The 26,144-nt window shown below is 49.3% G+C and overlaps 1 protein-coding gene across 5 annotated transcripts in view; it reads right to left on the bottom strand.

Annotated features, from left to right (window-relative positions):
* The window catches only part of gria3a (glutamate receptor, ionotropic, AMPA 3a), a 39,659-nt gene extending 18,961 nt beyond the window's left edge, over positions 1 to 20,698 (bottom strand). For 3 of the 5 annotated variants that reach the window (XM_029173899.3, XM_055502082.1, XM_029173898.3), the window contains exons 1-4: positions 20,282 to 20,698; positions 19,774 to 19,932; positions 13,545 to 13,784; positions 5,025 to 5,212 (exon numbers count right to left, since the gene is read on the bottom strand). In XM_029173899.3, coding sequence (XP_029029732.1) covers positions 5,025 to 5,212; positions 13,545 to 13,784; positions 19,774 to 19,932; positions 20,282 to 20,372 — 678 coding nt within the window. In that variant the 5' untranslated portion in view covers positions 20,373 to 20,698. The remainder of the gene's footprint in view (positions 1 to 5,024; positions 5,213 to 13,544; positions 13,785 to 19,773; positions 19,933 to 20,281) is intronic. The other 2 variants (XM_029173896.3, XM_029173897.3) reach the window with 1 other exon arrangement.
* Between the last annotated feature and the right edge of the window lie 5,446 nt (positions 20,699 to 26,144).

The raw sequence follows: 26,144 nt of genomic DNA, 5'->3' as shown, positions 1-26,144 counted from the left end.
ACATTCTCAGCCCCTGGGTCTGCACACGCTTCCTGTCAGTAGCCAGGTTCCTCCAGCTGCTCCTGAACAATGTCTGCACACGCCGCAAAAAGCCAATTAGCAGCTCAATTGTGTGTTTACATAGCAGCGCAATTGGTGTCCTCCAGGGGACGTCGACGTGGGGAAATCAAGCTCTCCAATGCCTTGACCGAGCGGGGAAGACAGCGTTTTAGGTTTCCATGGCGACAGAAGAAATCAGCATCCTCATAAAAGGCGAGTAACCGGGTTAGCGAACGTCCTAAACCCGCAGCGTTCTAATGATAAATCCAGCTTCTTTTCCTTGAAAATGTCAAATTATTTGATCGAGTTTGTCGTTTCACCCTCCATCAGCGTTTGTTCATCAGCAAAGACGAAAAAAACCCTCCTGGAAGCTCCTGTGCCTATTGTCTTCCTAATTGCCTTGAAAGGCTTTTCATCAGGCCTTTGTGGTTCGCGGGAGCCGCGCTGACCCACGTGCACACGCGCCGACGCAGCGAGCAGTTAATGAAGCCGCTGTTTGTCAGCAGCAGCGGCTGTTAGAGCGGCGCGCTGAAAACATCCACGGGTTAGCGTAACCGCGAGGCAGCACACGCGCGCGCACACACACACACACACACACACACACACACACACACACACACACACACACACACACACACACACACACACACCTGCCTCCTGGAAAACGCTGTGAACTACAGTAACTACAGCCTAGTGTGAAATGCTGCTGGTGTTCAATTATTCTACTATTTGTGAGAATAATTAGGCCGCGTTTCGATGATGCTTTACCTTCTGTGCGGCTTTTATTGACTCTCGCGTGTTTGCTGTTTGCTCCGTCACTTGGCTTCGGTGTCGAGAGTTTCTTTCAGAAACTAGAATCTTTTGACTTGCGCGAAAAACAACAGAAAATCCCCCGACAGCTGCGGCGGGAGTCGTGGACTTGGCAGCGGCTCAGACGCTGACAACTATTCTAAAGTTGGGAAATCTGGCTCGACAACTTCAGCTTCCTTCCACTCGGTAAATAAAGCGAGAGGAGACGGGACTCCGGGAGGTTCATGTCAGCGTTTATGCAGCTAATCAGCAAATTAGCGTCGTGGTATTTGGGGATTTTCCTGAGTGTCTTGAGACGAACTAAATTAATCTGACTTTTCTTGACTGCACTTGATTAAACCGGAGTGAAACTAATCAATTCCTTATTGAACCTGCTGCATGAAAAGCTAAAACCATGATATTCACTATGCACCAATTACCCATCTTGTGTTGTTGCTTTATTGACAGGACCATAATTAGACACAAAGCATATTAAACGTTCAATTAATTATCTAATGCTGTCGAGTCAATACAAGTGATTTATTTATGTATGAGGAAATGTCTCCCCTTGTTCAAATAGAACAGACAACAACAGGCCCAGCCAATGTTCAGTGTCATTGTACATGGAGAAGGGTTTAGTATAGCGTTTAAAAATGCTTCCATCCACAGTTACTGTACTAAAACTTTGTTGTGCCTATTTATATTTTCATTTTAATGTGTCACCGCGCGAGCGCCGCACATGTACAGTACAGGATGTCCTTGTGGGATTTGCTCCCTCCTCTGCTGGCAGCGCTTGGCTGAAGAAGCTGAATCTGGGCATAACAAATATTTTTAGGATCCCGATGCTCCACTTTCACGATCCCCCGGGATAATAGCTTTTCCGCGAGCGCGCGAAACCACCAGGAACGCGGGAGGGGGTCACGCGCCGCGGCCGCTAAAGGAACGACCCTCTGGGCGTCGTCAAACAGCTCGAGGGGAAGAAAACCTGCACGGCCCAGTGCTCCGTCCTCTGCATTGTTGATGTTTGGCCAGTTTCTTCACGCTCTCGTCCGAGCGGATCTGTGTTGAGACGAGTTTTATTTTCTCGATGCTCGCACAAACATGACATGTGTAGAATACGAATGAATCCTTGGACCACTGGATTTTCCAGGATAAATAATGTAAACGTCTGCCCTTCTATTTTAAAGTCACTCAGTTCAGCACCTGAATTATTATTTAACATTCTTTATATAAGAAGTTGCGTTTGTTTTTAGACATAAATAAGACTTTTGCAGCATCTGCCCATTAGTATTGAACTCTTTGCTGATGACGTCTCTAGCTTCCTGCCGCCTGCGCACACAGGTCCACGGTGTTCTGTCTGATGAGGGCCCATCAGCCTCCATATTCCACAGGGAACGCGCTCTAATTAAGCGGGCTGCAGCCACAGTCCTGTGCAGCGCTGGACGTCTGCCCAAGTGCCTTCAAGAGGATTTGACTCTCCTCCCGTTGACGGAGGCTCCTCTTTGTTCCAGTGATTTGTCACCGGCCTTCTGCAGAAGTGGAACGGGCATCCTGAGGTTGGCGGCCGTCCCCTTTCGCCAGCGGGCTAATTACTCGCACGCTGCTTAAAGGAGGACGAAGAAGTGCGTGGAGGACAGAAAACAGGAGGAAGGACACGGCCGCGAATCAGTCGGCGGCTGCAGATTTCAGGACGCTTTTTGTCTTTGCGTTATTCGGACTACAAACAAAGATTCTCCGAAGTCCGATACAAAATGAATGTTGCCATTTTTAAATAACGCGGTGCAATTAGTGAAGCACACGCGGTTTCTCGTGCCTTGTTCTGCTGGGTGAGGAGCTGTTCGTCCCTTTGCAGAAGCTGTCAGCTCCTCACTTCTCGGCTTCCTCTCATTGGCTGCCAACTGCAACAGTATAAAAAACGCGTATGAAGTTATAATGTCTCCGCGATGCGTGATTCACTTCTTCGCCTGCCAGCTCTCGCACTTGTGTGCGTTTGATGCTGCCTTTCACTCAGGCTTCTCTCTCTCTCTCTTCGTCTCTCTTGGACCGGTGGCCTCTAACGAAACTGTACAAACTCATTTTCTATTACAACCAGTGTCAATTTACTTTATTTTGTTTAGTTTTTTGCGGTTTCCTCCTATAATTCCAGTAACGTGCTTCAATTTCCTTTGGCTTTTTGAGCTTAAAGGTGCCACTTGTCTTGTCTTATCATCTTTACATTGAGCGTTTCTCACCAAAATACTACGTTTTCACGCGTAAACACAGACGCATACGGAGCCACTGTCTGTGCTCATGGTTTTATTCATGATGCACCCTCATACTCAGACTGGTAGCAGTACATGAAATTAGATGCAGAGAACAGTCAGTTCTAGCTCGGCGTCTACTGCAACTATTGCCTCCAGCTCCTTGATGATATGATGTTGTTGTTTCTGTTATTTATCCCAAAGCATCAAAATGTCATTTACTTTGACACAGGACTAAATACCAGAAGTAATACTAACAGGCTCAGTGGTGGTAAACACCCGCTGAGCATCGGGACTGGGGGCATGTTGGGTGCCGATGGCGGCTAAATGCAAAGCGGTGCCTCTGTACAGCATCACAGAGAATAACACTTCCATGCATCTGTGCAGCCGTCGCCCACACAAAGCAACAACTGCAAATATATTAAATAGCTATCGCAGCGATGTAATCTCATGCCGTTGCACCGAGGAGTGGAATTCCAGTGCACCTCTGGGTGTCCAGGACAGAGAAACCCAACTCCCACAAGCTCCCTGCGTTTGCACAGGCCACCGTGCGGCGGCAGGCGGAGGCTGCTGGAGGTGACGGGTCCTCTGAGGTCGCCGTTATAAATCCACCCCGCTTCTATTATTGATGAGACGCCTCCGAGGTGTTTATCGCTCCGCCGTCGCCTTTCTGAGGGGATGGGCTGACTGATACTTTCAACGGCGGCGAGGGAGCCGCGAGGGGAGAACCGGGATCCTGCAGCAGCAGCCTCGTATCAAATCGAATGATGAAGTGTGTATGAATTAGTGGGTGGACATAACAATGCAAATTGAATAGAATAATTCAATAGTAATAATTCAAGTCCAGAATTGTGTGTGATCAGGCTGTTTGCTCACTCCTTTATGAGAGATCTTCCCCCAGGCTAGGAGGGTAGGCTATTTATAGTAGGCTCATTGTTGTTGCTGTTACGGGACAGTGTGTCCTACTTACGCTGGGAGCTGATATTACATTAAAGCATGTGTTGATGTCGCAGCTCGCATAAGGAGTCATTCTCCAGAGAGGCCCGGTGTGTCTTGCAATCCCTGAGCATCCAGAGAGACACTTGTCAGAAGGACGCCGCCGACAAGGCCACTATTCTCATTAGTGCACGGCAGCCGAGATCACGATGGAATCAGTCTGACGTGACACGGGGAGCGCGCCGTTAATGTGATTGGATAACCTCAATCTAACATGGGAGCGATTTGAGAATATCTGCAGAAACCCTCAGCATCAGCACGAGCGGCGGAGAGGAGCCGGCGCGTCTTAATTAAGGGAAAATGTTCCGCGCCGTGACTAAAAATATTTGGACGTGTGTCAGAGAAATGAAGACGGATCCGCCGTGAAGGTCAGAGCCCAAATGGTGAGGCCGGCGGTAATGAAGATGGTCCTGTCGAGGGCACGAGCGGAAGGTGGAGACGGGGTCGCGATTACGCGTCCAACGAGCTCAACGTGCACAGTGTCTGCAGCTTCACCACATCCATAGCATCGCACTCACAGTTAACCCTCATTGAACCCGGTCCTTAACCACCCTCCCCGGTGCCGCGCGCTTCTGCAAACACTGTGTGTGAATGGGGGCCCGTGGGAAAACTGCGCGCTGGTCGTCACCTAGGAAACAAGGACGAGGAGGCTGTTTAATTCCCCCGTGTGAATTAAGCCCAGGTGACCTCAAACAACGCACGCACCGAAAACAACAAATAGCGCGCTGTGATTGAATGTACCCTGTTTCACCGCCGTCCCCTGAATGAGGATGCTGAGATGTGAGACAATCGCGCTGCGCTCCCAGTGTTTACAGCAACGGCAGCACAAGACATGAAACGCGGGGGAGCAGAGGGAGCCAGCGTCTTAATCCACAGTTCCACATAGAAACGCTGCCGCCTGCGTTCATTCCGTCAGAAACAGGACATTTTGTCTCCGCTAAGCGCGTGCTGGCTCGGTACCTGCTCCAGGATGAGGTTGATCCGGTCCAGTTCGCAGTCGATGAGGAAGCGCTTCTCCTGCCGGCGGTCCATCTCCTCGATGATGCGTCTGTACTCGGTGGGGTCCACGATGTTCCCCACCGAGCGGGCCGTCACCTGCCAGTTATTGGCCACCGCCGACTCCATGATGGCCTGGAGGATGGCAAAACCTGGAGGAGCAGATGGAGAAGGGCTCCATCACACAACTGTCGCTTTTGGAGCGCGCGCGCGAATGCGAGATGCGAGAGTCTAATTGCCGCGAGGGCATTTTGGCTGCGCTTAGCAACATGTTAAAGGCAGCGATCGGCCTTTTATTACACACAAACTGTTTACGTTAGTGAGGTGTTTATCGCTGAATTCGTCGAGCTTGTGATCTGTTTTGAGCAATTATCTGAAATGCACCCAAATAAATGTGAGGTTGTCTGCGAAGCTGATTTTAATGGCCCAGTATGAGACGGTACAGACGCAATCGTTAGCTGGAGAAGAATGACAAAAGGTTCAACAGATTCAATTAAAGCCCTTAACAAAGACAGAGGAGACACAGCATGACTGAATCTGCTAAATGTCCCATGATGCCTCAGCGGAGGTCACAGAGGTCACGTTCGCCATGTCTGAAAAGTTCAATGGTGCGAATAATAAAACTGCTAAAGGAGCAGCTGGGCTAAAGACGCGGTGTGTTTACGATGCAGGGCTCAGCGAGGGATGAATGAGGAGATGAGGCAGAGAAAGGGAGCTGTAGCTGAGCTAACAGTAACCTGCCTGAGCAGCGCCCTCGGGAATCCGGGCAGTTTACTGAGTTACGGATTGTCAGTCAGCAGCAGCAAACACTGGTCACAAAAAGCATTTTTCAGTCAGCCGAAAAGAGATAAAGCCGGTAAACGTGCTTATTGTATTCAAACAGCCGCAGAGACGGAGCGTCGTCGCTGTTAAAAGGAAGCGGAGGCGATCGAGATTGTTCCCAGACGCCAGGACCTCCTGCTGTGTTGGGGCGTCCATGCCGGTTCAACAGAACCTCTGTCACAGCGTGACGCGGCTGTGAATTATAAATCATGATTATGCCCAGATGTAATCTGTGACAGGCGCATCACAGATCACACAGCTCAAGCGCATCCAGCTCACAGCTGTCGTCTGTGTGGATATGATTGTTTTCCAAAAACTGAAAAAAGGCCAGAAACCAGATAAATACAGATGCAGCATCTAGATTTATACAAGTATATATATATAAATATTTCTGTACCAGGTGAACTTTTTAAAATGTAATTAAAATGTACAGGAGGTTACTGCTGTGCTAATGTTAATCAAAATGAGTTGAACTGATTATGATGACTCACTGTATGGTAAAAGCAAAAGCAGTCCAAGGCGAATGAAACATTTCCTCTATAAAATGCATTTTTGTTGTCCATTTCACAATAACGTTAGTAAGATTTGAACATTCAGTGTCAGTAACGGACACGTGAGCCCTGTGTCCGCCACAGCTCCTAAGTATTCAGAGCACAGAGACTCAGCTGACACGTCTGCCCTCCTTTCCCCCGCTGCCGACCTTCACAGCGAGGCGCTCGGCACGGACCCCTCGCATCACGTATGGCCTTTAAAGACAAGCGGTCCTCGCCGGACATGGAGCCCGCGGGCGGCGGGCGAGGAGGCGCGGAGCCGGGTCGAGCCCGGTTGCAGGTCGACTTTATCGGGTCAAGCAGGCAGAAGCATGTCCTCCTTTATCGGCCGGAGCGTATCGGGACGAGGATCGGGCGCGGCGGCAGACAGGAAATGAAAAGGCAGAGTGTCAGCTCTCCTCCCAGTCTGCTGCTGCTCTGAGCCCCGTAAGCTGGATCTGTGACACCTTAAGACACGCTAGTAGCTGCTTAGGAAAGGGGATTTTGGGGAGGATTTACTAATGATTCTCTGGGGAGGGTTTTTTTTTTTTTGTCACAAAACCAAGCTGCATGTTTTCTGTTTTTCAATGAGCACAGACCTTTCGCGTCTGTCAGGAGTCGAGAGTCTTCGCCATGTCATTAACCACTGGACCCGAGATCTGAACGTCAGCAGACGCCCGATTCTCCCCGCGAACATCGACACCGATGTGCACGGACGACAAAGACGCTGGGTCCCAGAGTTTTGCTTGACTTTGTCAACAGATGGTGCGTTTTGCAGCCGCCAGCAGGCAGGGCAGCCATGAAGGGCATTCACAGAGTCATTTATTCAGCAGCAACCTGGGCTGAAACATAATACATATTCAAAACCAGGAGCATATTTCCACACGGCTATTTATAGAACATAAATCATTTCTCTCACATTTGCAAAAAACAGCCTTGATGTGAGAGAAAATGTGACTCAGTTAAGTGTTTCTCAGCGTTCAGACCGCAGCATCCAGCCGAACCGGACGTTCAGCTCAACCCGAGCCGTGCGTTGCGTCACACGCCTCATCCCGTAGGTTACGAACATGCTGGAGGAAGCAAAAAAACAACAGTAGGAGAAGAAAACGGCTTTAACCTTTCACGGCCGCGTCTCCACTTGGCTGAAATCAGTTTTAGTGGCTCTGACGACCGGTCTCCTGAAGAGATAAACAGTGACGTGAACCGGATACGCAGCCGGGTGACAATGGCTGCGATGAGCGCTGACATTTTCAGTGCAGCAACCGCCGACAGTGGCTCCGAGTGGAGGCCGGTGGCCTAATGTGAATCCAGCGCAGGAGGAAAGACACTGGAAAGTTGTTTAAAACGTTTTGGTTTTTTTTTCCCCATCCAACAGTGACGCTTAAAACAAACCAGGCCGCGCTCCCGTCAAACACAACACACACTTGGCTTCGACGTTCATCCGTAAAACGCAGCGAAGGGCGTTTGTGCAGACGATGGCAGCTGCCGAAGCGGGAGCACAAAGCGGCCTTGGCCGGCGCGCGGGACTCCCTTCAGTAAACGAGCTTAGTTGCCCACTTCCGACTGCCCAGGAGATCAGCTCTCCTCTCATATGCTATTCTCTGCTCACAGGATTGGCTTTGGCTATTGGCTTCACAACACCGTGGTTCTCCACGCGTCACAATAAAAGCGTTCACTAATTTCATATATCGCAGAATCATTTTTGACCACAGATTTGTCACATTTGACCTGATCGACCGGCCCGCGTGCTTCCTCTGCTCCGTCTTGAGCAGCGGCTCACGTGGCGGCTGAGGGTGGTGTGTGCAGCCCCCCCAGAAGAAGGTGACCTCTTTAAAATTCTCTCTAAGGCGTCTGAACCGCAGCCGTTGTCATGGGGCGCCCGCAGCTAAGCGCGGCACCAGAGGGAACTCAGACAAAGCCACTGGAGCTACTTCAGAGTAATCTCCGAAACAAAATCTCTCCGGCTCATACGTGGCTCCACAGAGAACCCTGTTTTTTCGGCGGGCCGGCGCTCACGGAGGCAGGGGAAATAATGAAGGGGATTAAAGCTGCCGATTGACAGTAAAAGGACACTTTTGAGTACAATTAGCCTGACGACGCCCACGCCCAATGCAGACCAATGCAGATAACAGCTCCCCGGTCCAAACTGGCTGAACCGCAAAGCGCCCTGCACCCCCACACCACCCACCGCTGCCAAATCCACAATCGGAGCTAATCAAACAGATTATTTCTTATCTAATGACAGCTGCAAACTTGCTAACAGAATGTTGAACGCTTGTCCTCCGGTTTTGGTTTACATAATTGTTTATCCGAGTTTCGGCGAAAAGTTAATAAAATTGCGATAGTCCTGAAGCAGATTCGAATTAAAAAATCATTTAGCCATAAAATAAATATAAAGGCGACTGTACAGTGTAGCATAATTATTAAGTCTAACCGCTCACCCTACAAACAAATGAAATGTTTTTGGGCAAATTTGGATGCACAGGGTTTTTTTTATTAGTCACCTGCATGGTTTAGTCACCAGGCCCGGTACTAAGGTTGGAGCTGGATCTGGAAGACAATGGGAGGGGGCTCCAACGTCCCGGTAAGAAACACTTGGTGCCTCTGACAGCATATTTGACAGAGCCTGGCCCTCTGTGCCATTTGCTGTTTTCTGACGCAAGAGACGAACAAAGGCTTTGCTGACTCCTCTGTTCCTTCCCTCACGCTTCATCCTTGTACCGCTTCATTTTCTTTTCTGTTCATCTCAAGATGCCGCTCCTTCCTCATCGGCGAACAGCTGAGACAACAGTGCTGAGAGGAAAGAATCTCTGCTCTGGCTAAAATAAACCTCTCGCTGAGCTGCTGGCAGGAGTGAACAGCTATTTAACAAAGGGAGGGCAGGACCTGGTGACTGATTAGACAATCAATGATTAAAATTACCATGTGGATTGATTGTTTAAGCAGCAGTATTGTAAGCAGCAAAAAGGAACAATAGGAATTAATCTTATATTATAATAATATAATATGATATAATATAAATATATATATATATATGTATATACATGTATGTATATATAGTAACATAGAGTAGGTATCAATTATAGTTTATAGCTTCAGAGTCATTTGTAGCTATAGTGAGATTTATGTTCTTGTATAACAAAGTGACTACAGTGGCACAACTGTGTCTGTGTAGATATTATTAAAACAAAGCAAACCTGAAGTAGTGCAGACAACCTATTCTCCATCTGCCCCATTCATTTAGAGAGTTTCTACCTTTTCCAGTGCACTTTAACTCTAACTAAATTTAATTTTGGGTCATATTTATTTTGTCATCAGGTAAGACTGCACATACTGCCTCTATGCTGGTGAGAGCTCTGGACGTGGGCACCAGTGGTTTGGATTTCACTACATAGAACGTCTACTTGGAAAAAGTGAGTTTGAACAAACATTGTCAAACACACAACAACTCGTGCTGTTTTGCAGTTTATTCTAATAATTCATGAGCTGAACTCTGCATGCAGCTATGTTGTATGACTGATCTGTGATGTAAAATTACATTTACTGTCACATGACACTAATAAGACGGAGTCCTGCTGTGAGTGTTGATACTGTTGATGAAGAGCCCCAGAACCCCTCATTGATATAATATCTGTAACAACAATACAAAACAAATACAAGCTGTCTGATTATCAAGTAGTGAGTTCCATTTCAGTGTTGTGGGGTTGTTTATCACTGTCACATTGTCATGGTCGACTGCAGCAAGAGGAAAGATCAGACGTATTGTTTCAGTAGCACCTAATTTGTCTTTTCTACTATAACTGTTGTTATGACCTGTTTGGAAGTGTCTGCATTTGCTCATTCTCTGCCTGTTTGTTTTTTTAATTAGTTTTTGTCTGTAGGTTAAAATTGAACGCATCCAGGCACAGCATGAATAATGGAATGAGAAATAAAATCGAGGTAACAGGGAGCTAGAGGAGAAAGAACCCAGGAGCTGTCCGTGGTGCTGAAGCTATGATCTTTGCCAGCTCCAGCTGCCCTCCTGATCAGGCACTGAGCCGATAGCACACACGGTACAGAGCATGTGTAACTATCGCAACTCACTTATTCAAGGAACAAAAACTAAAATGTGATGCAACTGTTTGTAGTTACATAAAAATCTTTCTGAACGTTGCCTTAGCTACACTAGGCTCGTACCGTGTCTGCAACAAAAGCCTGTCAGCCAATCTGTTCAGTAGATGTGTCTTCATCTTTGAAAGCAACTATGTCCATACAGTAAGACAAAGTTGTGTTTAACTTATAATAGCTCATCACAATCGCAATTTATTATTCCTAAGTCATTTCTACAGTAAGTGAACTATCTATTTTGTATGATTTTATAGATACAGATCCCATTACTTCAGTCTGCAGGTAACATGATGCAACGCTTGCATGTGTGATGCTGCTTCTAAGCTGCTGCCTCTGCATGCGTGGATGTGCATGGATCAATTGATGCCTTTTTGGGCATTTGGCAGAGCAGAGTGAGCGTTTGACAACAGACGAGGTTCGGTTCATGCAGAAACACGCAGCTAACACCTCAGCTGTATCTGCTCAGGCGACGCGCAGCCCGCTTTGAGGTTTTCACCAATGAGGTCAGTGCACAGGATGCACACATGCACACAAACAGCGGAGTGTGGACTTTCTAAGCACACTCCACTCCCTGCTGTAAAGCTATCAGCTGTGCGCTTCCCAAGGGTGAACTAGAATACATTCAACATACTAAATGTGGGAGAATTCTCAAAAGTGAGGTGCCAAAAAATGAATGTGTCTATCAACGCTAGGAAAAAAAGGCTGTGTTCTAAGTTGGACGTTTATTACATGCGACGCAGTTCTGTCTTACCTTGGTTCTCTTCTACATGTCTTTTTGTTCCTGAATCCTTTGAAATCCATCTTACAGAAAAGCACCTTTCAGTCACTAGTTGGCAATTCTGTTACATGTGTATCCCAGTTACGCTCTCCTTTCCTCTCACTATGCTGGCTATGATGCATAATGCAGTCCATGAATGGCGGGACAGCATGGGTTTATTATGGGGGCAATGGGAAAATGGTGATTACCCACAGGAGGGAGCAGATGGGGTTCGCTACCTATTGAACCGTGTCCTTGCTGAAGTAAAGGTGCGTTCACGGACGGAAACGACTGCTTGGTGCCGTCCTGTCTGTCTGTCTGTCCTTCCACTCTCCGATAACAAGCCTGACCGCAGAGCGCGTCTCTCTATCAGCATGCAATTAATCATACGTTACCAGGCAGACATTCAGCGGCGGGATGACTGCAAACTGAATGCAAATTCACAATTACAGCCATTTGTCAGGCCGGAGGGAAAAGGTGCAGCTCATGTTGTTCGACTGCAGCGTGGGCCCAGACAGGCAAGAGAAGAAAGCGCTGAGGACTGTTCTGTCACCTGCATATGCACCCTGGAACAGCTCTTTGCAGCGTTCATTAGATAACACGCATGCACATTGTACTTTGATGCCTTTTCACCCGGTGCTTGAACACATGCAGTGTCTAAGTTTGCGCAATTAGCAGTAAATTAGCTACAGTAAATATGAAAAACCCGGTGTGATCCTACTCTCAGCAGCCAGCTGGTGCGGCCCAGATGTTCTTGGGTTTGAGAGGTCTGTTCCGCCAGCGGCCATTAGTCTGTTTAACAAGGACGCTTCATAGCCTGCACACCTACACGTACACAAGGATAAAGACGTCCAAACCCAACTGATAAAACAAACTGAAAGTTCCTCGTTTAGTGACTAACAACACACGCGCCTTTATAGAATTCCTCTGTGGCATATTAGTCCCTCTCTAGCCCCAAATTGAGCCCTCCTCCTATAATGACAATTAAACAGACATTTGGATGACTGGTGGTTATTTTGCTCCAGAGCCTTGATGGGGAGGAGCGCTGGGAGACTGGCAGCCAAAATGGGCCGTCCAGTCGGCCTCTCAGCAAACACAAGCTGTGCGGCATGTGGGGATCCGTCCTAAACTACAGTGTTTACACTGTGTCACACTGTGGAAACGGGCGCACTATTACAGATGGCGGCCCGTCAGCCGCGGCGCCGCGGGCGACTGAGACCAGCAAAGTCGAGCAGAGCTCCGAGGGTCACATCAGGAAACACTTCTGAGAAGGTTGATTGAGCCCAGGAGAGGCTATAAAGCGCTTAATCAGTTTTGTCTCGACCACAGCAGCCAACCAATTATCGGCTCCTGCAATCTGCCACAGAAATACATTGGCAGGATCAGTCAAAAGCGGGCGCCCCCTCCCCCCGCCTCAACAACCTCCTAATGAGGTCATGAAACATGATGCTGAACATACACAACGCAACTTCCTGAGCCGCTCTGCTGAATTAGTTTGTTATAAGGCCCGGGAATGACTCTCACTCTGTACCAGAATTGCTGTGGCAAAATGGCTCTGGTGAGAGGCCGCTTCACGACCGAGCAGCAGATTCGACACCCACCTAACGTGGAGATCTATAAAGCGAGGCGCTAGAGTGAAAAAGGGACGCACTCGTCCTAGAAATGCTCCACGCCGGTTTAAAAATACTTTGAACGCACCGTTTTGAACAGCTCCGGCTGCGACTGCAACCGGATAACCTGCATTTACTGAACAGTCACCACCACTCGAATGGCGTCGCATGAGACACGTTATGATTAGCGGCACCGACGCGCAGACGGGCTGTGGCGTTACACACTTGCTGGCGATGACCCTCGGAGGACGACACAGACCCACTCTGTAAATAGTTGGCCTACATGAAGGGGGCGGCGGGCCAAGAAGCACACGCAGGAAGCGAGATTATGTTTGGCTGTCTTTATATAATCCAATTAGAAGTCAATGGTAATCAGAGAGTACTGAGGATTAGAGGCTCGGCAGTCGGGAGTTGCGCTACAGCGGTGGATCAGCAGCACCTGCGAATGATTCATTCCTCGGAAGCAAGGAGCTATTGGGGGCTGATGTGAGCATTCAGACACTTAGTGAAGTAAACGGGCATCATTACTGTCATGGCGCTGGATGTATCACACCCGGCAGACTGCGAATCGGGGACGGGAGATTTCAATATTGAAGCCCGATCGTCTAGGTCGCGTGACGACACGTCTGCGGGAGCTCGACCTGCCAGCCGCTCTCACCTCGGTCCGTGTCGTACAGATACACAAACTTGTCCCACTTGTAGTGGTCCAGCAGGCTGAGGACGGCGCCGCGCAGGCTGGGCCTCATCTGGATGACGAACTGCACGTCGGCGTCGATGGGGAAGCTGGGCGTGATGAAGGAGGTGTGCAGCGCCCCGCAGAAGGAGGTCAGCGTGTTCATGGACTTCCTGTCGTAGAAGCCGAAGATGGCGTAGACTCCTCTGGAGAACTGGGAGCAGACTGGAGACAGAGACAGAGCGGGGGTTCAGTCCAGGCACGGGCGCACGTTCCGTAACGCCTCGGAAATGAGACGGCTGAGCCCCACGAATGAACAGGGCCCGGCTGAAAAACTTGGGATGAGAGGGAAATTATGGTGACATTAATCTTTATCTGCATCTGAATGAATGGGCGCCATGTGGGATGTCTGCTCCCCCCCCCGGCGACGCTGCGCGGCCCGGTGCCCTTCACTTCTCCTCCATCTGAATGCAACTGCTGGGGTAATCAGCTAGATGTAATGGGGGGGATCAGTGCACTGGGCACAACTATTAATGGGCAAATACACAGGAACGCAGTAGAAGAGGTTCACGGCGATTCCCGATTTGACGCCACCTGAGGTCCCGTGGAAAAACCGGGCCGTACGGCAGCATATTCGTCCTTCGCCAGTTTAACCAGTCCGTTTTTTATGGGCCCTCCACGCATCACGTGGGCCGGAGGAAGCAGCAAGCTCGACTCCACAAATGACCTCCACACACAGTAAATCGCCTCGTTTATGAAAAGTCAAACTGGAATTTCAGCCCTCTGACTTCAATAAATATCATCTAATTTAATTCTAAAATGGAAGCAATAATGGATGCTTGCTTCGTGAAGGTTAAACCGGCAGGACTAATGAAATCATATACAGTGTATTCAGGCTGGTGGAGCTGTAAACACTGGTCAGCTACGGTTAACTCTCCTGATGGTGGTCAGGAATGACCACACGCGTCATTTGCTTTAATACAGCGCGGAAGGGGAGCTATTCATTGCTCTGCAGACTCTGTCCAGAATCCTAGCGCAGCCTTTATCCGCATCATTGGAATCCGAGTGGAGAGTTTCGCCCCTCGCCACTCCGTCCGTTTGATTTTCCCCATCGCCTAACAATCCTGCCTCCGGAGTCGAGGTATAGAGCTGAACCTGTGCCACACGTGCACAGCCGAGCCTACAAAGTGAATTCTTAAGGCCATGTTGTTGTAAGGAGTGGGGGGGGGGGGGGGGGGGGGGGGTGGTAAGAATAACGCCTCATGCAGTGCTTCATACAAGAAAGCATAAATGGGAAAAATGGATGAGGATGAGGAGAGCATCTCTCTTTAGTGTCACTGCTGAGAGACTTGAGATTTAAGGGCATTAAACGCTGCATTTGGAGAACGTGAGCACAACAACTTTACTTTTTGCAGCAATAATAAATAACCTGTTTACGCGCGTGCGGCTGCCGCTGCCTGGTGAGGAATTGATTTTCTACCACAGTCTGAGCGCAAAGCTACAGGAGGAGAGAGCGGGGGGACTCGAGGGAGGGGACGGACCTGCCGTGTTTGTCCCAGGCCCGTTTGTTCAGTGAGAGGAGGACGGACAAGCAGAACCTGTGCTGCATATAGCGACGGCAGAAGAAAAGAATGGGGTTAAGAGGAGAACAGAAACTAGGCGAAAACAGAATATTTGGACCAGTGTCCAATGTCCAACAAGCCCCTTACACCAAACAATATCCTGTGATGCCAATAATCCAGAAGTTAAATATTATAAAGTTATCCAGAGTTTCTAATCAGTCAATGAACTGCTGAGAGTTTAATATAGATTTTATTGGTCCTTTGATTTTTACTCAGAACAACAGCACAAGGCGTTAGGTTTCTTATGGGAACAGGCAGGATCTCTGAGGCGGATTTGCAGGAAGTACATACTATACCTGCTATTTCAAGCAACAAGGAGCAGTGGCTAAAGTGTCGCCGGGACAGGACGTACAGCAGACTGGCTTCACCGCAGTCCAAGGCGTATGTGTTCTGCTACCGTCACCGCTAAGTGCTGCTGCACGTCTGGAGTCACGGAGGCCGGAGCCTTCCCTGCACACGCCGGAGAGGGATCAAAGTCAGCGACGAACGATTCAACGCGCCGTAACCTCCTCCACTGCTCCTCTGCACAACATTAGCGGCGTCGCCGCATTGGATGGTTTTAGTCCAATAATGCTCCTGCCGCGTGTTTTCCGACGCAGCTCGTGTGCTCGGCCGCCATGAAAGTGTGAACTTCATTTGTAAGTCATGTCTCAGCAGAAAGATGTGGAAAAAAGTGAAGCGTCTGGATTCAGTTTTCATCAGTAGTGAAGTAAAGTTAAGGCAGCAGTGGTTTTGAATAAATAAGCGAGCTTGTGTCAAATAACAGACCAAGTCTGAAACGGAGCACATGGTTAAAACCACTTAGGATGGAGAGAGTGAAGGTGCAGGTCCCACTCAGACTGTGGAATGATTGATCCTAAATCACTGTATAACTTATGTATTCCAACCGCGGTTGATGTGTTTTTAAAGCTTCGCTGTCGATCACTACATCATTACCACCACACAGCCTCCTTCAAGCTGCACTCACTCCACCTCATGTTTGGCCTTTCATGAGACTGAGACCCCAAAGACTCGGCTCCTTTCTATTCGTGGCAGTTTTAATCAAGCCAAGGCATTTACGTGAAAGTCAAAAAAAGAACCCATCAAACCCAGATTCGCATCACAACTGTTATTTACGGCGCAGTAGATGTGGAATGAAACGGATTCCACTGTATTTTTAGATCAGCTCTCGTTTGAGGACCGCGGCGCCGGCGTTTCGCCTCGCGTTCCTTTCACGTGGCCGAACAAACGCGCGTCCTGTGCGGCGACACGCGGCACAAGCGCTTCACGTTTCCATCCACACCTCAAACGACCAACGGCGGAAAGGAGAGCTGGGGGCGAATGGGCGGCTGGAGTTCCCCCTTGTGTGCAGATTCCAGCTTTGTGGAAGCACGCGGTTCCCTCCAGTGGGTTCCCCCCTGCAGACGCTCGTTGTAAAGGAGGAGCGAGGCAGCGCTCGCTGGATTAGCCTTAATCTGGGAAGCGCCACTGGATGCGGCCACATGCTAAAACAACAGGACAGCGGGGGGGTTCTACAGCTGGGACACGCAGGCGAGGGCCCCCGGCTGCTGGAGGCTGGAATGGAGGAATAAAAGCCCACTGTGCAAACATACAGGAGCACGGTACCACTGGAGCACTGCAGCAAACGCTGAGGCGCGGATAGAAAGCGGAGATTCTGATGTTCCTCCAAAAATCCATATCTGAAGTCAAATCATCACAGCAGCAGCTCACGGGGACGCGCCTTTGGGCGAGCGTCGCTCTCCGCTCAAGGGCCTCGAGGATCCAGATCCGGCTTTAACAGGAGCAGGTGAGCGCCGTTCGCTCGCAACGGCGCCGCGTCGGCTCCGACGCCGCCGTAAAAACCGTCCCGCTTCCAATAATCGTTTGTCATTCGTGGACGTGTTTATTACGCCGGCCAGAGTCTGTAAATTAAGATGGAAACTATCATTCATAATTCTCTCCTCGGGCCAAACAATTTGAAAACCTTGTCTCTGGTGCTCATGCATCATTCATGACTTGTCGGTTTAAATTAGTTCTCATGGCTACGACAGATCCAAGGTTGTTCGGTGCTGCTAGGTTACATCCCAGCGTGTTTGTTTACCAATGCTAACTATAGCAAACATCCCATATTCATCCTAACCTTTGATATGGTGAAGAATCGCACCTCTTTCCCTGTGAAGCCTCTCAGCTAGTCGTGGTTATTCGTACACGGCTCGGTGCAGAACTCGCCCAACTCCTAATAATGCGGTAGAGGAGGAGGAGGAGGATATGTAGATATGTATGTGCGTGCAGCTTCGGTGGGAACCGTCCGTTGCCTACACATTGCCTCTGTCTGAGCACGCTGGTTGACTCATAGCCGAGGGAGGATGGGAGGCTATAATAGACTCTCAAGCAAGAAGCATGCAGTCAGATTGATGTTTGATCAAATCAGAGTTCATCTCCGGATGAGTTCTGCTCTGCGATGATTCAGTTTAGATAAGAAAAGTGAAAGTGGAAGTTTTCCCATCGCAGTTTCTGATTGGTCCTGTGACTTATTGCAGGAGGCCGTGGTCACACCCCGTCCGCCCAGTCCGCCCAGTCCAGCTCGTGTGCGCGTCCAGCCAGGCTCTGTCTCCGCTGCCTCTCGGCGCCCTGACCCCGGTGCTAATTGATAGAACCTCCGCGCTTCTGCATCCATGCACACGCTCCGTCCCGGCCCGGGGCGAGGTGTCACATCGATACAACCTGCATCCTCGCTCCAGCCACAAATTGGTGAGAGAGTAACGCGGCGGCACGGAGGAGTCCTCTTTGTCGGAGTTCATTCCATTCACTGACGACGACTGGGTGGAACAGTGGAACAGCAACGGATCACTGAGTGTTTAGAGCTTGTTTCGCTATTAATGTTTTGCATCTGCAATGAAACGCGGCGGCGTCGGAGTAAAAGCTGAGGGGGGGAATGGATTTTTCCATATCGGGGAACTAACTAGACACACACACACACACACACACACACACACACCACTGGACTACAGCCTTCCACCCATCGATCCGCGCTGCCAATAGCGCAGTCATTTGCCATGAGGGATTGGGAAGTCACTATACACTGACCCAGCTGGAGCACGGCAGCGTTGTCCTGCTTTATTCCACTCGAAATCCATAAACAAACGGCAACAAAACAGCTTCAGGCCAACTGTGACGTCTCGCTTTCCCACACCTTTGAGCTTATTTAATTCAAAGCCTTTCCCGGCCTGTTCCTAGAATCATAAGACTCAAGTAAACTCAAAGTCGCCGTCATCCTGACACTTGCTCGTATTCCAATATCCAAATGAACGACGGGCGCCGCAGCACGGCAGTGACTAACATGCGGCGCCTGCCAAAGTGTAAATGTGGCAAATCAGACTCATCACATTCGCTTGCTACATCAACACCTGCCAGAAAAGTGCTATAATAAGAACCGCGGCGCTCGGTTTTTACCCTTATCTCTAAGAAACAAAGGGCCCGCTTGCTCTGTCCCGGCCGCTTCGGGGGCCAAATTGCCCGAATAAGAGTGTGATTCCTGCAGACGGATCATCCTAAAGACGCAGCCGCTCCTATAGAATCAATGATCCGAACGGCCAATAAGCAGGACTGGACGAGAAACAGCCCGTTGACGCTGTCGCGAGGAAACTTTTTCTCTGTGTGACTCATTTTACATAACTGCATTTGGCCCCTTGGCGGTGAAAACGGGCCCACGCGGGAGGGTGTGCATTTCATGCCCGGCGCGAACAAGCCGAGCATGTAACGCCCATCTCGTCCTCGGCAGCCACTGATAAAGTGCCCTCGGGCAAGGCACTGACCCCGCCGCCGCTCCGCGTAATCGCCCAGCGCTCGGCTGCGCTCGCGCCAAGGTGTGAGCGCGCGATAGGGCGTAAAGGCTGCGCGCGGCCTCGGGTTTCGGGCCTTTCTCTCACCGACGGCGTCCGGAGCTGAAGCTGAGACTTTAGCGTGAAGCGCGACGTGCAGTTGGCGGGAAGAGGGATAGCAAATGAATTCCCCCGACAGAACTCGGTGCCCTACATGGCAGAGGAGCGACTGCTGGACCAATTAGGGAGCCGTCTCACACTCCACGGCCCGTCCCATCAAATCCATCATGTTGCAGAGATGACTGAATGGATTCAGCATGTTACTGTTACAGTAGCGATTTGTCCATCACAGCTGCACTCAGGAGTTAAAGCTTGATGGGGTGTTTGAAAACATTTGCTTATGAATATTAGGCGAAGTGTTTTGTCCTTATTATACTCTGTAAACTCAATATATACTCTTAGGTTGCAAAGTCATCAGAAGTCAAAACTCTGTCAGCGTCACTGAGATCCTCCACTTTCGAGCTCATTGATGGAGTAACTACATCTTCATCATACTGAATTACTCGACTCCCCAAAAACCACAGGGTGCCGCCAGTAACAGAGCATCGCACTCCAGCGTCCAGCTGGTGGGTTTTAAGAGGACTGGCTGGGCTTTTGTGCTCGCTGGCGCTTGGCAGGTTCCCACCCATTTTACTGGAGCCTCAGTCGCGGCGTGTCAACATGTGTGTGATTGTGTGTTGATTTGTCCGGGCGCTGCGCGTGAACACTGTGGCGTCCACGGCGCGTACTCACAGGCGTGTGTGACGGAGAAGCTGTTGGACGACTCCAGGTTGTCAACATTGTAATTGAGGTGGAAGGGCTTCTCCGTCACATTCTGATTGGTGTTGTACAGCTGCACGGCGAACCTGAAGGCGCTGTGCTCCTGCACAGTGGAGCGCATGAACAGTCCACCTACGGGAGAAAAGTCACACACGACAGCGCTCTAATTACATCATTCCCAACTAACGGGGAGCGCGCGCTCCACTCACGCCACCGACGAGGACGGCGCTTCGATCTGAGATGGAGGAATGAAATAAGGAAAGTTTAGGATCATTTGGAAACTTAATTGTTACCAAAATGCCCGTAATTACGCTTTAACCCCCCCTCCATAGCTGCGCGAGCGCTGAACTTGGCAGTGATTTATGCAAATGACCTAATCAGCGCGAATCAACAGAAATCTTGCATTGGTGTGTGTGTGTGTGTGTGTGTGTGTGCGTGCGTGCGTGCGTGTGTGCGTGCGTGCGTAACCCGTTGAACTTACCGATGTTGATTTGATTTGGAAAACCTGCCCGCGAGTCCCCGACGCAACACAGTAAAACCGCGACCGCCGCCGCCGCCGCGCGCTGCCACATTGTGTCTCGCGAAGTGAGCCCAACTCCCGGTCAGAACGTGCCAGAGGAACGGCGAGGAGAACCATGTACACGGGCTGGTTCGCAAAGAAATCCACAAGATGCGGCGGGTCCCTCTCTCTCTCTCTCTCTCTCTCTCTCTCTCTCTCTCTCTCTCGCTCGCTCCCTGCGTGCACCCACGTTGAACGTGTGCCAGCGCAACTGCAGTGCCAGCCTCTGCTGCTGCTGCTGCTGCTGCTGCTGCTGCTGGGAGCCCAGAGCCAGTGTTTTATCACAAAGATGGTCGTAGAGGAGGAGGAGATAAAGACGCTCCCTCCGCACTGTGAATTAAGACCATTGAAATGGACCACGGAGAGGGAGAGAGGCGCAAAGCGAGGGAGGGAGGGAGGGAGGGAGGTGAGTGGGGGGAGGGAGGGCGTTTATCAAACTTGGTCTGACGTTGAATTATAATAAGAGCACCCCCTCCCCCTCCTCCCCACGTCAATGCAGAGTTAGTGCGCGAGGCGGTGCAGCCCGCGCTGGCGCTGGTGCGGGGCGCAAACGCAGAGCGGCGCAGACCACAGCATCTAGTCAGCGCGGATCAACAGCGGCTGTTGATTTGTGCGTGCGTGCCTGTGCGTGTGCGTGTGTGTGTGTGTGTGCGCGTGAGTAAATGTACCTCCTCGTCCATGTGTCAAGCACCCCCCCCCCCCCCCCTCCCTCTCGTGTTTGCGTGGAGGCAGCACTCGGGCACATGTGGTCCTGCGCCAGCAACGCAATCTTAGGCTGTCCCCTGCAGGCGCGTGTGCGCAAAGACTGCACAGATTTATCGCTGTTTAACCACTGCTTGCTGGACCAGATCATTGGAATCCTTATTGACTCACTCATAAGTCATTTGAAGTCACACTCTTTTTTTTTTTTTTTTTTTGGTTGGCAACATAAATAGTTGAAGCAGGGAGTCCAGCAGGAGCAGGGCAGGCTTGTTGTTATCTACCTGACAGGACTGAGGGATCATTAAACACGGATCAACTCCGACTGCCTGGGATTTACCTCCATCCAAACTCCTACCCTGCAAAGGAAGCGCTGCTCATTAGACGCTCATCGCAGGAGCCCAGTGCACCAGCCGCGTCCATCACTGCGCCCTAAAAGGCGGTTGCTAGGTAATGTCTGGCCCTACATCTCAGTCATATCAGCGGAACCGCAGCTAAACAACCCTCGGATACGCGCCGCCAAAGGGATTGTGGACGTTTTTTGCCTTTTAACCTACACTCAGCAGTTAAAGCGGACACAGCGTCCACACTGATACCTGCCTTTTAGCTTTTAGCGCAGTTTTCGCTTTGAAATGTACCAGTTTTATTCATTGTGCTTATTTTCAATTCGACTGTAGCGTGCAATAAAAGGCAGGCAGGGTCCTCGGTGCTGCACTAGTGGGCGAAAGATGCTGAATTACAAACAGACAGTTTCCTGTTCAGTCCATTGTCTTTAATCGCTTATTTATTTTAAGACACGAGAATGAAATGACTTGATCGGTGTCTGCAGCACCGACTGAATCCTCTGTACGAGTTGCGTACAGCGTGTGCGTCCATTATTTACAGCATGCAGGTGTGTACTGTATGTAACACACACACACAAACAGAGAGAGAGAGAGGGAGATGCACTGTAAATGATTAGAGCGTTCTATCTCCACTGCTGCAAAGCCAGCGCAGCACAACAGGCTAGAGAGCTGTGCTTATTGATCTGGATGTGATTTAATCATTGAATGCTTCGCACACTGCTCCAATCTTTCATGTGACACAGTAAGTAGAACGGCTCCACTAGAATTCAGCTCCGTTTCATGAATGGGGGGGGGGGGGTCCCGTCAGAGGGATGTGACCTTTCCTTAGACATATAGCACAATATCTGACTTTCTACATTCTATTGCATTACACTGGCAACACTAATATAAAACCACAGTAGAGTCACTGTAGAGTAGAGATTCCTCACATCCACACGAATGGAGTCTAAGAGGATCTGGCAGGAAAAATGGGATAAACTGCTCAAATCCAGGTGTGCAGAGCTTGTACGTTGATGCCAGTGTGACATAGCAGGGTCTGCGACTAAATTCTCTGGTTTCACAGCGGATTACAGCTTCCCTCGGTGGGGCTCGACAGCGTTTCGGTGAACGAAGCGAAGGAGTGCTCAGGAGAGCTTTCAGGTTATCATCGCGCCGCCACTTCAGCCACCGTGGGCACGCGTCCCACTTCCCGGAGGAGCAAATGAGATCTGCTCGGGGGAGTCCCCCGCTCGCCGCCTTTTTAGCGCGACTCAATTGAGTGTAAATGTCACCGGCCCTTTTCCTCGGCGTCCCGAGGAGTTTAAGTGAAAATGGCATTTGTGAAGAGCGGGCCCATATGGCGCAATTAGCAGCACGACGCAGGACTGGCGCCGCTCCAAAAAGGCCGGACGTGGTCCACGAACACCTGCAGCCCAGCGTGAGGCCGCGAAGTTAATGCTGAGAGAGGACGGATGAGCCTTTATCACCGAGGATGCTCAGTCACCTGTCAATACCGATCCATCAGCGTGTGTGAAGCTAACCCTGTTTTATATATAGCAATCGCCTGTTATAACCCACAGTATTATGCACACAAGTTGGAGGCCTGAGGGAGTGGACTGGCCTAAATACAGACATATCCAGTGCTAACGCGGAGCACACACTCACCATCAGACACATGAGCCATCCGCAGGAATGAATCAGAAAGGTCACTCACTTGTTTTCATTCTTTAACATTCCGCTGTCAAACACACAGCAGATGGCGAGACCGGCGTAAAGATGCAAACCCGCCCATTAAAGTCAGGCATTCATCTCAGAAAAGTACGAGGGAATCATTTCAGCAGCGTTTGCTTCATGTGTTTTATGTTTTTCATTTAATGGTTTATTAAATCAAATAATATATGTTTTGAGGCTTGTCTCCTTGCCTGTTTATTTTAATCAAAACCTCTATTTTCGGCGCCATTAGTCGGAGTTGGAACCTGTGAAATTGCGTGTGAAGCCACGTGTGCAAATGTGTTTTACATTTAAGGTGACATTAGGCGCGAGGCCTGCTGGGAAAATTGAAAAGTGCACAGCGGTGCTTTGATGCATGTACAGCCTCATTTTCCTAAGGCAGCTAACGTAAATGAGGGCTGGATAATTAATGATGACAAATCCAGCTACGAACAATCTTCAGTTCAAACACGGCGACTGTGTATCTGCTGCCGTTACGTTGTGGGTGAGGGAGGAGGGGCGAGCGAAGAGGAAGTCTGGGTCATAGAGCAGCAGACTTGGGTTTATTACTATTAATATCACCCAAAGTAATAATGTGTCCTTTTACATGTAACCAAACAATACAAGTAACAGCTGATGAAAGATGCAGACACCCAGAGGTCAGGAGATAAAAGGCCTCGTTGAAACTCCTGGTTTTATTATTCCCAAGGCCGTGTGTGAATCGGCTCTGCTGTGTTTATGGCTCAACTTGAAGCTCCAGCTGCAGACAGTGTTCTGAGCCGCATCTGACTAAACTGGCTGTCACTTCATTGCACTTCACTAATAGAGACCGCCTTGTTTGATCCCGACAGCTCAAATCCTGTGTGGTGCAATGCTGTCGCCGCCGCCGCCGCAGGTTATCACTTCGTTAGAAGCAGTTCTGATGTTGTTGCACTGAAGCTTGTGTGTCAGAGCAAAACAAATGTGTTCGTGAACGTGATCAGGCGGAGCAGACAGCGACAATGTCACGTTTGCAGAGCGGCTGTGTTCGTTACAGTAGCATTAGACGTTGCTGCTTCGCTCCAGTGTTTATGTTTTACAGTTGCTGCTGAAAATGCGAACCGATATTAATACTTCTGTTTTGGTTTACAGACAAAGACTGTAAGACAAGATGGATGCATGTGCATACATGAGAATAAAGCTCAGATAATCGCCCAGTCATTATGATTCATCCTGTGCACAACGGACATCTACTTGAATCCTGATGGAAATCCATCAAAGGCAAATTTCTGTATCGATCAAGTGGCAGAGCAAGCGCCGCTTCTCATAGCGCGCGGACAGAGCTCCGCTACTAAAAAGGCATCAACAAAAAAGCCCTATGTGTGAAAAACAAACCTAATTTATTCACAGTTTTATTTTTACAAATACTGGTAATGTATTGTGTTCTATGACACTGTGATTTACCCGGTTGTCTCCAGTGCATTTAATCGTACAGGGAACAGCTGAGTAAGTGGATAAGAAAAATATGTGGACAGGGAACTTCATTTACTGAGCAGAGGACAGGCTGTTTATCGGCCTAATGAACAGACACAAGGGTGTATTTGCCACCTGGCAAATTCACTGCAGGGATAATTAACAAAGCAGTGTGAAGTAGTTTAAAGGCTCAGTGATATGTTAGCTTATACAGTCTAAATGATAATGAATGGCATCATCGAGTATTTAAAGCATGATCATTGTGGTTCGTTATGTACTTATTCTTATATATGATGCGTCCAGGAAAATACAGACTGGAGACCTGCCATGAAAGGATTTACAGTTGGTTAAATGATGTTGATAGTGTAGTGAGAGGCAGCATTTAGGGACTTAAAAAGAGCAAATATGAGTAAGTTAGTAAGTGGACTCTGGGGCTGCCAGCAAAACATCCGACCAAGATGACTTCAGCATGACTGTGTTACACACGGGGGAAGTGCACGACAATAATCTAAACCGGCTGTGACAAAGACAATCCTTGAATCACGGAGCTACAGCCATGATACGGCTTTCACAGAGAAAACAGGGCGACTTAAGAGACGCCGCGGCCGATCAGGCTTCCTCACCGTGCCACAGCAACGCTGCAGCGAAGAACCTGGAGGCTCTCGAAAAAGTGGACACACAGTCAGAGCTGCAGAGATCCTTTAAACGTCAACAGAACTCATCATATATTTGAATTTGATTTAATAATAGCTTCGTTAACTTAAGCTGGAATTGCTGATGCTGCAGCATAAGCAGACTTATTGTCCTATTATGTAATTCTAAGCATGAACATGAGCTTCTGACTGACTACATCTGTGCTTTGTGATGATGACATGATGGAAAAAGAGAAACCGATGGTACACAACACAGCGTGTTCCACTGGGGGGGCCGTCCACTTGTCCATTACTATATGGAGTGTGTAATTAAACTGTCACATCATAATCCTCTCAACTAAAAGTGGGTTTGAAAGAAAGCGCAGCACCTCCATCAAAACGATATTTTGCGGAACAGATTGCTCACAAATGGAGATGATAAAATGATTCTAAAACTCTGGTAATAAGGACGTCTTTTTGAGCAGCGTGTTGGTAACCAGAGGGAGCCAAGGTGCAGCAGAACAGATGAATATTAATGGAGATTTGATTAGACATTCCTACATCTTTCACGAAACATCCCACAGGCAAAGTGCTCGCAGAACAAACAAATTAGCCCGAAAATTTTAATTATCGATGTTCTGTTTTCTCAAACATGACTCATCCCCATTCTCCGCCTGACGAGATGTCAACAACAGATGGCGTTAGGGACACAGCTTTCTGTCCCTCTACTACATAAACCGAGAAGTAAACTTTACTCAACACATGTATCTCGATACGCGATATGTATTTTTAGAAACAGTTTTTCCCAGTTCCTTCCATTCTGCTCATCCCAGTCCTGCCAGTAGAAGCTGATGCCAATGGAAATTGCTTGCAAGCTCGTCCAACAGCGACGCGACGCTCGCTGCCAGCATTTCATCCTGATACAAATGCAAAGAGGACACGAGGGAGCAGTAATGTGTTTTCATGTAG

Source organism: Betta splendens, chromosome 14, assembly GCF_900634795.4.
Source record: "Betta splendens chromosome 14, fBetSpl5.4, whole genome shotgun sequence".
Taxonomy (NCBI): domain Eukaryota; kingdom Metazoa; phylum Chordata; class Actinopteri; order Anabantiformes; family Osphronemidae; genus Betta; species Betta splendens.
The sequence above is the reverse complement of the archived record's forward strand: the minus strand, read 5'-3'. Positions and strand labels throughout refer to the sequence as shown.